Genomic DNA, 13728 nt, shown 5'->3' with positions numbered 1-13728 from the left:
GGTATGTTTTTTTTGCTCTAAATTTGAACCAGAGAAACCCTGATCCCTTGTCCTGTGTATCGTCTTTGTTTAATGTTCCACTGTGACACTAATGATGTCATAAGAGGGGAGACTTATCGAGAAGCTGCACTGGCATCAGCCTTTAGCATATTTATTTCAAATTATTTTCTAAATATAAGTTCTTTGCATTTGGGTGTGTTTTTAGCTCTTTGTGCAGTGAGGGATGTATTGATACATTATGGCTAACACCTATTGTAATTTTTTTTATTAATAGTGCCAATTACTAATATGTATCAATACACGATACCATTTCGTGTATCTTTGTAATTACCCGTGAAGAAAGAAGTAGGCATGCTGAATTTGGTAGTTAATATTTTATAACTGTGCTGTGGTATGTTAACTTGAGACTGCATGGTGGTGGCTGTTAGCATAAAGATATTAACCAGATCAGGGTCTCCATCCACAAGTAAGCTCTCAACTATTTACTTGCCCTTAGAGATTTACCTGCTGTATAGAGTGACATTAGATGCAACTAAACCATTGGGAGTCCTACATCTGATTGCGTATATATTAATTTATTAACATTGAGTCATAAAGTAATTACAGGAAGCTATAGACACATGGTTATGTTCAGGATCTCGTTCATTTTTATCCTTTTGTGTTGTCATTTACTTAACTATCTTAGCCTAACTTTGGGCAAGTTTGAATGTTTTATGTTGTTATATGCAGTGAGATTTTTTTGTGTTTTTATATAGACATATAACTATTTTTCCACGTGATTATTATAGGTGTTTTGTTAGCAAACTGCTTATTATTGTCCATATAAATATTCTTATATTTTAATTGATATATATATATGTTTTCAAAAAAGATTAACTACAGATGTAGCTTGATTTATTTTCGCCGGGACTGCGGTAAGGAAATCTATTTGCCACGGCTCAGTGAATTGGGCACCACAGGGTTTGACAATTGGTAGATGTGCTATTGCCTGTAGTTTTTACAGGGAGCTACAGTAGATCAGGTGCATTTGTAGTAACAAAAAAAATGTCAGGCTGCATTTGTATTTGGATATAGTTCCTGAGCGTTTCATATACAGGATCTCCACTGTAAACATTTAAAAAAAAAATTAAAAGGGTTATAAACATTTAGTAGAAGATGTAATAGGGCTGCCAAGGTTGAGAAAAGTTGTTTACTTTTGGGGAAAGTCCAGGAACTGCATGCATGGGAGCACTGAATAAATAGATGGTCCGTACTTCTTTCAAGCAAGAAATGTAGTTCAGAGGGAAAACTATGAATGTAGGAAAGTCGGTGTAGTAGCAGTTGGGACTGGAGATGGGTGAATTTTTGGGGGCGTATTTGGATCCGCAGCGGATCGGCCGGTTCCTTTGGTCCACGGATTTCAGTGGGTCAATCTCAAAAAGGGCGATTTGGGGATTTTTTTATTATTATTATTACCAATACACTCTGTGGATTCAGCAATCCGTTGGCGGATTTTGACAAATCCACGCGGATTAAAACCAACTAAATCCGTCCGCGGATTTTACACCGCAAAATAGATTTTGGGGGCGAAATGTGTGAAAATCCGGGAAACGGATTCGGGTGAATTCGCCCATCTCTAACCGGGACAAAGTGCTATCAACCTCTTTATACCCTCTGCTTTAGAATTGTCATTGCTTCTCTAATTTCTACAGCACTTGGACCTGTGGGACTTTGACGTGTTTGTGCTGAACAGAGTGAGTGAAGATCACGCCTTGAAAACGATTGTTTTTGAACTTCTGACCAGACACAATCTGAACAGTCGTTTCAAGGTACTGCCGTCTGCTTTACCAGATCGTATACTGTATATTACCCCAAGAGAATTGTCTGACTTTTACGTCACAGAACTCTCCAGATTTATAGCCAGACTTTCAGATTATTTGTAAAATGAGGTATACCTTAATTTATAGTTACTATGTATATATATATATGTTGGTTAGAACAAGGACACCTTTCTCCACTCAAATAACCAAAAGCCTTTTGGACAAAAACCATATATGGGAAAAGCAAATTTTTAGTGACTTATGTAAGTGGAGCAACTATGGGGCATGATGTATGTATGTATCAAAGAAAAAGGTCCCACTTAAATCAATAGGATTTTTTTCTTTGATACATCGAGTGCAGTATTTTTGCGTTACAAATACTCCACTTTTGCCTTGATACAGTACATAGTTTTTAGATGCTTGACCCACAAACTCATGTCTGTTGTCCTGCACTGCACCTTTTCTCCCTGTTTGTCCATTGGGAATGAATTGAAATTATTTATTTGAGCAGAAGTTTTTATTTGAGTGGAACATTTTGAGCTGGATTCTTTATTTATTCATACAATACTTCGCATTAAGAAAAGCTGAAGAAAATCCATTAAACATTTATGTCATGTGAACATAATGGGTTCACCAGAAATGAAAAGTGCCCTGGAGACATGATTATGAGACAGAACTTATAACTCTACATTTCTAAACCTTTATTAAATTTGAGGCTTCCCTATTACAATAATTTGATGCTTTTCCTAAATTAATATTATATAAAAAAAAAAATCTTCACCTCTATATTAAAGAATTTCTATCTTTAGCTAAAATCATTAAGCACTCAACTTTGTTACTAATGCTTTGCAAATTAAATTGAGATCTTGCACATTTTACAGTGTTATCTATGGTATCATGCAACATACTGTACCATACAAGTTCTTCTCAGATCAATTGTGTGTGCAATGTTTCAATAAAATAATATCTAAGGGATGTTTGTATTACTCTCACTCATGCTATTTGAGAACATACCTTGCGGAGTTCATTAACCTACACAGATACATGACCCAAGGCAGTAAGAGGGGTCACTATAATAGCACTGACCTCATCAGAATCCCAGCTTCTTCCCCCCAGTGGCAGCTGTAAAATCCGAATGACCTGGTTAACCCTATAGACATATCATTTATTGCCAAATGCTTTCTTCTTTTTTCTTTTTTTTTTGCTGGTGGGTGTACCTATGACAATCCTCCTCTCAGATCTGTGTGTGCGTGTTCCTTACTGGTCACATTTTCATGTTGGCTCAGGAATGTAAATAATATTTACAAAGAAAGTGTGACTTGTGTTACATATGGTAAAGGTTTTCTGCATTGGTTTACTCGGTCACATCAAAAAGTGCAGGAATATGTATGAACTTGTCTCATTCTCAGTAAACCTTGTATTGTCACATGCAATGTGTTTCTTTGAAGGTCAAACATACAGTATGGTGCACATCACACCAAAATATGCAAACATTTTTAGACACAAATTTCTCAGCGCAGACCCACTTCTTTATATATATGTAAATAACAAGTGCTTTTGCCCAATAAATGTTATATTGAGGAGCTTGGTTCTTTATCCTATTGCAACCCTAATAAGAGGATAATGTAGGATAGGAAGCCACACATGATCCTAACAGATAAGGATCAAAAAGCAGTCCCACACTACAGCACTCACATCTCAACTGCAAAATGTATTATCATGCAAAAATATATTAAAACCACTGTTGAACACTATCTGAATGCTCAGATCTCTGTGTGTGCTCCTTACTTTTAGATTCCTGTTGCATTTCTGATGAGCTTTCTGGATTCTCTGGAAAGCGGCTATGGAAAATACAAGAATCCTTATCATAACCAGACCCACGCAGCGGACGTGACACAAACGGTCCACTGCTTTCTACTGCGGACAGGCATGGTGGTAATTTCCTTTATACAGCCCGCTATTTGTATGTATTGGCTGATGGGCTTTGGGCGTTTGTGTTTCCTTGTTGACCAGGCTGGATGGCGGCAGGCACATGGTAAATGAGAGGAAGGAATACTCCTTCATGCTAAGGGTGGTGGTTCATGGTATAGCCTCCCAATTGGGAGGTGGTAGGGGCTGATACAATAGTGGAATACAAACAAGCTTGGGATAGACATAAGTATCCTAAGTATGAAAGAATGTCAAGGATCAAATAGTTGCTGAGGTTCTACAGCAAATAAGAAATGGACAGGCTAGGTGGGCCGAGTGGCTCTATATTTCTATGTTGCTTTGGATCAGCATGGATGTTGCAAAAGACTAAACACTTGATGGAGCAAAAGAGTCTTTTTTCAGTGAGTGACACTTGGAATTAGGTATCAAAAAAGTAAAAAGATGACACCAACAAGTACCTGCCTGGTAATGTGTGGGGACTAAGCAAATATAGAATAAAGATGGCTGTAATAAAGAGTCTGACTGTTGCTCAGATGGTATCTCTCAGTGTCATCAACGGTCAATATGTAATCAAAGAAGTGAGCAAACCAGTCAAAAATAAATAAGACATCAACGCTGATGTTCAAACAATAATGAAATATATTCCATTTAAATTTCACATTGTAAAAAAGATCAGTCAACAGTACTGAATTGATCGTACAATATATATATATATATATATATAATATATATATATAATATATATATATATATATACAAATATATACAACGTGAACAATAACATATACAAGTACAATAATGAAAATATAATGCAAAGCAAATATAGCAGGCTGACAACAACATTTCAGGCTAGAAAAAGCCCTTTATCAAGAAAAAGGCCATTTATCAAGAGTCTTATCAGACTTTATCAAGTGTGACAAAAATGGATTTTTCATAAAAGGGCATTTTTCTTTATAGAAGGCATTTTTCTAGCCCGACATGTCGAGTTTCATGCAGTACGGTGTCAGCCTGCTATATTTCTTTACTCTAATGGTAAGGGCTTTGCATTATATTTTCATTATTGTACTTGTATATTTCGCTGTGTATATATTGTATGATCAATTCAGTACTGTTGACTGTGATCTTTTTTACAATGTGATCTCAAATATATTTAATTATTTTTTGAACACCAGTGATGGTGTCTTTTTTATTTTTGACTAGTTTGCTCACTTCTTTGACTAAGTAATTAGGTAATACCAAAGTAACAGGGTGACCATTTACTTGATTCCCCCATGAAAAAAAAAAAGAAGCACAATTGCAGTTTTAGACTGCAAAGAGGAACAAATAATGTCCTAGCAAGTGCACTGATCACTGAGCAATTACCGTTTGCCTTTTTGTAACTCCAAGAATTGCAGTGTACTCACTAACAAAACAACGAGTAGGCAGCTTGTAGATAGATTCAGATAAATACTTTTCGCATGCTCTAACCATTTTTTTAGTATGGATGTACAGTAGGTTTGCAAACAGAGACTATCGTACTTACACATAACAAGGTCAGCTCTCTTTAAAAATGCATCACCAATCCTTACAGCCACTTCTAACATAAAGCATGGCTAAATATAAACATTGATTTGCTATTAAAACCCATTCCACTTATGTATTCAGATATATGAGCGTTATATTACTTTTTTCAAGCGATTATGAAATTGCTTCAGTTTGTAAACCTGACTCTGTTTTATTACTCAATTAGAAGCAATGTAAAAACGGCTTAATCTGTGTCCTACCAGCAGCTGTGTCTCTTCGTTTTCACTAATAAATGGTGCTATACGTAATGAAGGAGATAGCTATAAATTATGGAAATGGTTGAAGACGTGTCTGATGTTTTCCGGGTGAATCTTTTCATTCATCCTTATCACAGTTCTTTTGTTTTAATGCCTCATGGATGCTTCTGAGTCAGGGAGGATTAGCAACAAATCTTTGATGAAAACATCAGCTGTTTCAAAAATGTCAGATTCATCTATTTTTCAATAATGCACTGCAGGGCTTTGGATATCATGGAATAGCCAGCTCTTCCATGAGCAGAAGATACAAGCTGAACACAATTCCTCCCACAGTGCTCTAAATGAACAGCTATCATAAATAACAGGTTATGTAGAATCTCCAGCCACTGAGATGACAAATTCTCTCTTTGCCGTGCTGTATCTGGTAACCGTGATAATAACTTTTGAATACAGAACTAATGAAATACCCTGTCATTTCTACAATAAAGATGGAAGAACTAATATTGAATCTGTAAATATTTAAACTGAGCATAACGTCTCCAGAGCTTCTTCACATGCCGGATACTGTACTGCGTAGCAGAGGACTAGCTTTGAGGAAAGTTTGGGTTCTTTTCTATGCACCGTACCCCCATTGTAATTTCAGCATTTTATCAATACCGAAAGTGGTGCGCTTTGATTACAGCTCAGGATATTTAAAGCAGCAGTTCAAGCAATAGCCTATATGTGTTTTTTTTTTAAAAATAATAATAAATCAGTTCTGTACTATGAGAAAATACTTGTAGCATTTAAAAATGTTAAAAAATAAAGTTTTAAAGACATTTTTAATGTTTCTAATGTAGGAAGCATTTCCAAAGTGACAGCCCCCTTCCCCTGTTGAGCCCCGCCCTCTCTCTAGCAGTGAACCAATTGTATCTAGTAACTGCCCAGTCAATCATATTCTAGGAACTACATTGCCCAAAATGCTGTGCAAGAACTACATTAAATAGCCCAGAGCAAGCGATTGATTACAGGAGAACGGATCGATCTGCAGCTTAGCTAATCACTTGTCAGTGTGCAGATTGTATTGATGCAAATATTGAATGAGAAAAAAAATATATATATTAAACGGCAGCTTGAACTGCAGCTTTAAAGTAGAAAAATTCCATTCTCCATCTTTCCCTCTTGCAATTCCACTATCTTCTTGCTCCCTCTGCTGGTCTTCTGGCAATTCACTCCTTGCTGTGCTTCTCTCTTCTCTCTCATAGCACTGCCTGAATGAGATTGAGATTTTGGCTATCATTTTTGCCGCTGCCATTCACGACTTCGAACACACAGGAACAACAAACAGTTTCCACATTCAAACCAAGTGAGTCCATTTATACATTGCCACTGACAAGGTATTCCACCGCAGTATCTTACCAGGACAGTGTTTGCACACGATTCACATACTGGAGGACCCCAATAAAGCACCCTGCATTCAATGAGAAGCAGTAGCACTGGATATGGTAGCAGATTGCATGAATACTGCACCTTCCCCCAACTTTATGTACATGATGAAAAGACTCGCCTGCCATTACCTGGAACTGTTGTATACGCTTTAGCATGTACTTCAGCACCAGACATTGCATCAAGCTCGCAACAACAAATGATGATGTATTCATGGACATTAATCACTTTCAAAATGTTATTTCCTTAAATGAATAGCAGTTTGCTGATATGTTTAAAAGTGACATTTATTTGAAACAACTGACGTCTGTCTCCACTGTGAGATAGTACTGTATAGTGGAGAAGGATTCCAGGCACATATTAATCATGAGATTTGCATCCTTTCATTTAGCTGGTGAAACCCTGCCTACAAAAAAAAACTGGGTGTAATAACGTTATTAGAATATAAAACACTGCACTTTTTTCCATAGAAGCTGTCTAAATATTTATTTATTTTATTTATAAACTATTTTACCAGGAAGTAATACATTGAGAGTTACCTCTCGTTTTCATGTATGTCCTGGGCACAGAGTTAAGACAAATAATACATGTTTACAAATACAGTTACATAAATGAACAGGGTATACATTATATACAAAACATTGCATACACAGTTAAAGAAAATATATATTATGGGCGTATGAAACAGTTACAGACCAGATTAAAATATGTGACAGTCTTAGATTTGAAAGAACTTAAACTGGTGGTGGATGTGAGAGACTCTGGTAGGTTGTTCCAGTGTTGGGGTGCACGGTAAGAGAAGGAGGAACGGCCGGATATTTTGTTGAGCCATGGGACCATGAACAGTCTTTTGGAGTCTGATCTCAGGTGATAAGTGCTGCATGTGGTAGGGGTGAGGAGCTTGTTCAGGTAGCTGGGTAGCCTGCCCAGAAAGTATTTGAAGGCAAGACAGGAAAGGTGAACTTTGCGCCTAGACTCGAGTGATGACCAATCTAGTTCTTTGAGCATTTCACAGTGATGTGTTGTAGTTGCATTGGTGAACAAAACGACAAATTGAATTGTAGAGGGTGTCAAGTTTGCTAAGGTGGGTTTGAGGTGCCGAGCCATATACTATGTCTCCATAGTCAATAATTGGCATTAGCATCTGCTGTGCAATACGTTTTCTGACCAGGAGACTTAGGGAGGATTTGTTCCTGTAAAGTACCCCTAGTTTGGCATAGGTCTTGGTTGTCAGGGTATCAATGTGCATCCCGAGACCTATGCCAAACTAGGGGTACTTTACAGGAACAAATCCTCCCTAAATATGTGGCCACTTCTCATGTAAATAACTTAATGGTGCGATCTGATATACCCACCACTGTTTTTTGCAGTTTCCATCCTTCAGTTGAGGATGGATTTAATGTGTAATGTTTCCATTCATACCACATTATTTTTAAGCATATATGTAAAAAAAAAAAAAAAAAAAAAAAAGCAGGGAGCTGAATGTATGCTTTTTTTTCCAACAGAAGAAATTATATGAGGAACACCTAAATTCAACATCTCAAAAAAAAATGTAATGACCCTCACATATGCATATATCATAAAGCAGCTTGTAGGAATACTAAAATGCATAGTGAAAAAGTGCCAAGAAAAAGCACGTTTTGGGGCTGGACTAGCCTCTTCTTCAAGTCAAGGACCTTTGGTAATCTTTTCTTTCCTTGTTTCACAAGAACATCTTTGGACGGAGTGCACATTTAGGAATGATATCTCTGCAAAAGGAACTAGATTCCACATCTGTCATCTGTAGGTCTCTGATACTATACATATTAGGCTGATTCAAATGAATGGGAATAGAGGGATATTCAAAGGATCCCGATGCATTCATAGAGATGGGAGGGTAGAGGGGTTGATGCATTGATACGTAACCACCAAACAGTGTAATCACTCTCATGGAGCTGGAAGCAGATATAACCTGGTATGTGGTATCTGACTCTGCTCCCTGTCTGGAGTCACTATCAGGCTTGTCTTTGCAGGTCAGACTGTGCCGTTCTGTACAACGACCGATCAGTGCTGGAGAATCACCACGTCAGTGCAGTTTATCGGATCATGCAGGAGGATGAAATGAACATCTTTGTTAACCTCACCAAGGACGAGTTCATGTGAGTCTGCTCTACACAATACAGTGGGTTGACCCTGGGTTTGGGTCCCTCTAGTGGCAAAGAAGTGAGATTGAGATTCAGGGACTTCTGCTAGATCATATGTACACATCTATTGTATCCCCTTTATAGCCAGTGAGGACAGCAACGGGTTAACAGCATGAACCTTCCTATTAATAGCCTTTATTTATTTTTTTACTATTTATTTTACATTTTTATCTGCCTAAAAACCCCAACTTGTTTATTCTTAATGTCAGAATAAAACATTATTATTTTTGTTTATAGTAATCGATGTCTATGTATCATTCCGTAAATATTAGTGCAAAGTGCCTTTCTTTTCACGAATCGTGCGGCAATATGTCTGTGCCTGACCGAGTCTATACATTATTCTGCAGTGCGCCATTTTCTTGTATGCTTACGTTGGTCTGTAAAGAGATTAGGGATTTATGGAGCAAGTGAGAGGAGATTACGACTGAGTTACATTTGCATGTTGGCGCCGGTATGGAGATGGTAAGCACAAAGAAAGTGCGACTTGCATTGCATATGATAAAGGTTTTCTGCGTTGTTATGTCATCTCAAAGATGGATGAGTAGGAAGTATTTTTTGCACAGTTATAGCGCAGGCATATGTACAGTATCAATTTAAGTATCATTCTCAGTACACCTTGTATTGTCACATGTAATGTGTTTCTTTTTTTATTTTATTTTTATTTATAAAAATATTTTACCAGGAAGTAATACATTGAGAGTTACCTCTCGTTTTCAAGTATGTCCTGGGCACAGAGTAAAACAAAATAATACATGGTTACAAGTACAGTTACATAAATGAACAAGGTATACATTATATACAAGACATTGCATGCACAGTTAGAGAAAATATATATTATGAGCATATGAAACAGTTACAGACCAGATTAAAGTGTGAGACAGCCTTAGATTTGGAAGAACTTAAGCTGGTGGTGGATATGAGAGTCTCTGGTAGGTTGTTCCAGTTTTACGGTCAAACATGGCACAAATCACACACACAAAAAAATGCCAATGTTTGGGACACAATTTTCTCGGCAGAGACCCATACTGTGGTACATAAATAAATCTTAAACCTAAATAGTACAGTATGCACAAATACATTTCATGTGCTTTTGCCCAATAAATGTTATATTGGGGAGCTTGGTTCTTTATCCTGTTGCAGCCCTAATAGGAGGATAATGTAGGATAGGAAGCCACACATGATCCTAACAGATGAGGATCAGAAAGCAGTCCCACACTACAGCACTCACATCTCAACTGCAAAATGTATTATCATGAAAACATATATTAAAAACACTGAGTACGCTGCATACTATAAACATATAATTAAATGATCATCATATCTAGGAACCTGTACTCAATTGTATCCTAACTCTGCATAAACTCATTGAAAAAAAAAATACTTAATGTGTCTCAATAACAGTCAAGGAACTAATAAAGGTCCCCCCCCCCTGTTATGAATAAGTAACCATTTATATAAATGAGAAGTTATATATTCAGAGTAAACATGACCTCATTATAAAAAAAAAAAACGATTATAAGGAAAACAATTATTAGTGGAAAAATGATAAGCAATGAAAAATAGTATAAAGAATGCGGGTAATGTACCACAGAGTGAACCAGTGTCATTATACAGTAGATCCATGCACACTTCCATTGTTAGGCAGCTCCACGTCGCATGCTCATAGTACTGAGCAATATTGCATTTTGCCGCATCTTCAGAGAAGGTAAGAGCGTCGGGCAGCTGCAGGGATGGGGGGTACGGGGCATCCTTTCCTATCACCCCTCTTCCCTGCTCCCCCTGCAGCATTAATCTCATGTGCAGTGGCGTTACCTGTCATCGGGGGAAAGTACGGCTGGTTACATCTGTAATGTACATTGTCAGACACATTTTGTGGCTTACTGTTTAATACTGAAAGCTCACAGTGATATTTAAGTAAGAGAAAATATGTTGCCATCATCCATACAGTATGTTGTTCTGTTTCGGAGTATCTTTATGTCTGTTTATGTGCGTATCTGTCTTGTTGTATTTAAGTGTGAGTTAGTGACCCCTGTGTATTTTACTTCTAAAGGGAGCTAAGGTCTCTGGTCATAGAGATGGTCCTGGCCACTGACATGTCTTGTCACTTTCAGCAAGTCAAAACCATGAAAACTTCCCTTCAACAGCTGGAGACGTGAGTAGGAAAAACTCTTTACATCTGGCCGGGATCCACTAAGCCATGAAGCCTGGTTATTGAACCCCAATCTGTTGTTAATTGCCATTGACTTGAATAACAGTTGACGCTGGATATGGGTGTGATACTCCACATCTCGGTTTAGTGAATCCTGGCTGAAGAGGGTTTAATGGCTGATAAAAGTCATTTTTGGATTGTACCGTAGTGCACTGTTCAGTAGATGAGTGTAGAGTGTAACAGTTTCTTGGACTTTAACCTCCTCGCTGCGTGGGGTCTGCAATGCATTGCAAAACCTAAGCAGCCCCCCCTCCGTGGTAGCATATAGGTTTGGAATGCTGGATTGTAATGTAGATAAGTAAGTTGAGACAGAGCTTGTGATGGGTACAGATGGCGGGGAGTTGAGGCTTCCATTGTCTCGCCCGGTACTGTATGAGATCACTTAACAAGAGTGTAACAAGAAACCTGTAACTCATGTGGTTCCATATCTTTGTCATTTCAAACTATCACCTGTATTTGGAGGAAACGTACAAAGGTTTTTTTTAGTGCTGCCAATCTGACAGGTGAAAACATACCTTGTGCCTCAGACAATCCAGTGCCTAAAAATCAAAGGCATCCTAAACTTGCTCTGATTAACCCCTTCACTGCAAGACATTGCTGCACAGCATAGTTTAATTTTAATACCACAACTGCAAATACTCTGCCGGTTTCTATAGGTCTAAAGTAATTGAAGAGACCAAGTAGGTTATTCATTAAAGTGCAATAGTGCCGATCGGGCACTTCAGCACAGAACCTACCATTCGTGTCAATGCGCATTTCCATGCGGCACTACCGCACTTGAACGAATAACCCCCTAAGTATGTCCAAAATCACGCAACTTAATGTGACAATCTTAATCAAATGTGTTTTGGTGGTGACTAGACAGGGCTTGAACACACCAATATTGTCATTCAAAGTTTTGTTTAACACCAATCCACTTAATATGAACAGTATGTAAATGTTTTGGCCCATTTCTAGCATCATTAGGACGTAGGATTAAACTGTTATAAAAAAAACACTAGTAATTATATGTGGCCAGCCAATAATTTCCTGTTTAGGGCCACGGATGAAAAATTAAAAAAATGTAATTTTTGGGGAACATAAGACCCAACAAACTAACGATTCTCTATGTCAATTTGCATTTAGTATTGATAAATCAAAGGCTCTCTCCCTGCTGCTCCATGCAGCCGATATTAGCCACCCCACCAAACAGTGGACGGTCCATGGACGCTGGACCAAAGCCCTGATGGAGGAGTTCTTCAGACAGGTAAGAAAGGAGACAGTCAACTAGGGATCTATTAATAATTTGTTTCCAAAAATCAACCAAGCAAACTGTAGTTTTGTCCAAATCTGTAGTCATTAATTGGTCTATTGTTATTAGTAGTGTTATTATTGAAAGAAAGTGCTCCTCACAAGCTGTAAAGATATAATTAATGACAAAGGGCCTCGTCTTTGTTCCTATAACCAAAACATATCACACGTTTCTTTAAACTGGTGTTAAAAACAGGTTTAAATCAAAGATGGTAATAAGGGTGCCAATAGAATTACTGTTCATCACAGCTTCTTATTGACTGGCAAACTGAGGCCGCCCCCTTATAGACAAACTTTAAAAGCAGCAATATTTTACTCACTATTCTGGCACTGATGGGGCTAAGACAGACTCATATTATATAAAATTCCCAATATAGGTTACTAGACCTCCTTGTATCTCTTTAAGGAAAGTCTTACGGACCTTACCTGGGAAAATAATGAATGGTTTCAGAATGTTTTTTAGTTGTGGGGATGTAGCTAGACCAAGAATACCAGTTTTGGAACCTAGAACCAAACTAGAGAGCTTATATCTTCTGCTCACCTAACCACATTAGGTTATTAACCCTTTTGCCGCGTTGAGTCAAGTAGTCAATTTTGGTGTGATAATTACATTATAGCAGGAGTGCGCAAACTTCATGCGCCCCCTCTGCCTGCTCTCCCCCCGTGTTGTGCCCCCCCTTACCTCTAATGTAGCTCCATGGAGTCATGTGACATCACGTGACTCGCGGTGTCATTTGACGCCACGTCTCCATGGCATCGAGAGATAAAATTACGCCGTGGGTCATGTGACGTCACGCCGCATAACCCCGCAGTGTCAGTTTGTGCCACGTTGCCATGGAGACGCTTGGACTGAAGCCGGGTAAGTGAATTACAGAGGCCTCGCACTCTCAGCGCTGGGCCTCTGTAAACACTGCACCCCCCCAAAAGCTTCTGGCGCCCCCCACCTCCTGTTTGCACACCCCTCCTTTATACTATTCTGCAGACATTTAAATCAACATTTTAAATCACAAAGAGCAACAATTGCTGATTAGAAATGATGCATCAACATTATTGGTTAATTAGTGTATAAAACAAGGTTGTGAAACTGAATCTGTATTTTCAGAGAAATATTATAACGTATGTGTATTACCAAT

General features: G+C 38.1%; 1 protein-coding gene across 9 annotated transcripts in view; it reads left to right on the top strand.

Annotated features, from left to right (window-relative positions):
• The window catches only part of PDE1B (phosphodiesterase 1B), a 262573-nt gene that overhangs the window by 234705 nt on the left and 14140 nt on the right, over window positions 1–13728 (top strand). For all 9 annotated transcript variants that reach the window (XM_075591720.1, XM_075591723.1, XM_075591721.1 and 6 more), the window contains 6 exons: window positions 1692–1808; window positions 3594–3734; window positions 6733–6833; window positions 8926–9051; window positions 11147–11248; window positions 12431–12551. In XM_075591720.1, the coding sequence (XP_075447835.1) occupies window positions 1692–1808; window positions 3594–3734; window positions 6733–6833; window positions 8926–9051; window positions 11147–11248; window positions 12431–12551 (708 nt within the window). The remainder of the gene's footprint in view (window positions 1–1691; window positions 1809–3593; window positions 3735–6732; window positions 6834–8925; window positions 9052–11146; window positions 11249–12430; window positions 12552–13728) is intronic.

Source organism: Ascaphus truei, chromosome 3, assembly GCF_040206685.1.
Source record: "Ascaphus truei isolate aAscTru1 chromosome 3, aAscTru1.hap1, whole genome shotgun sequence".
In the NCBI taxonomy this organism is placed as follows: domain Eukaryota; kingdom Metazoa; phylum Chordata; class Amphibia; order Anura; family Ascaphidae; genus Ascaphus; species Ascaphus truei.
The sequence above is the reverse complement of the archived record's forward strand: the minus strand, read 5'-3'. Positions and strand labels throughout refer to the sequence as shown.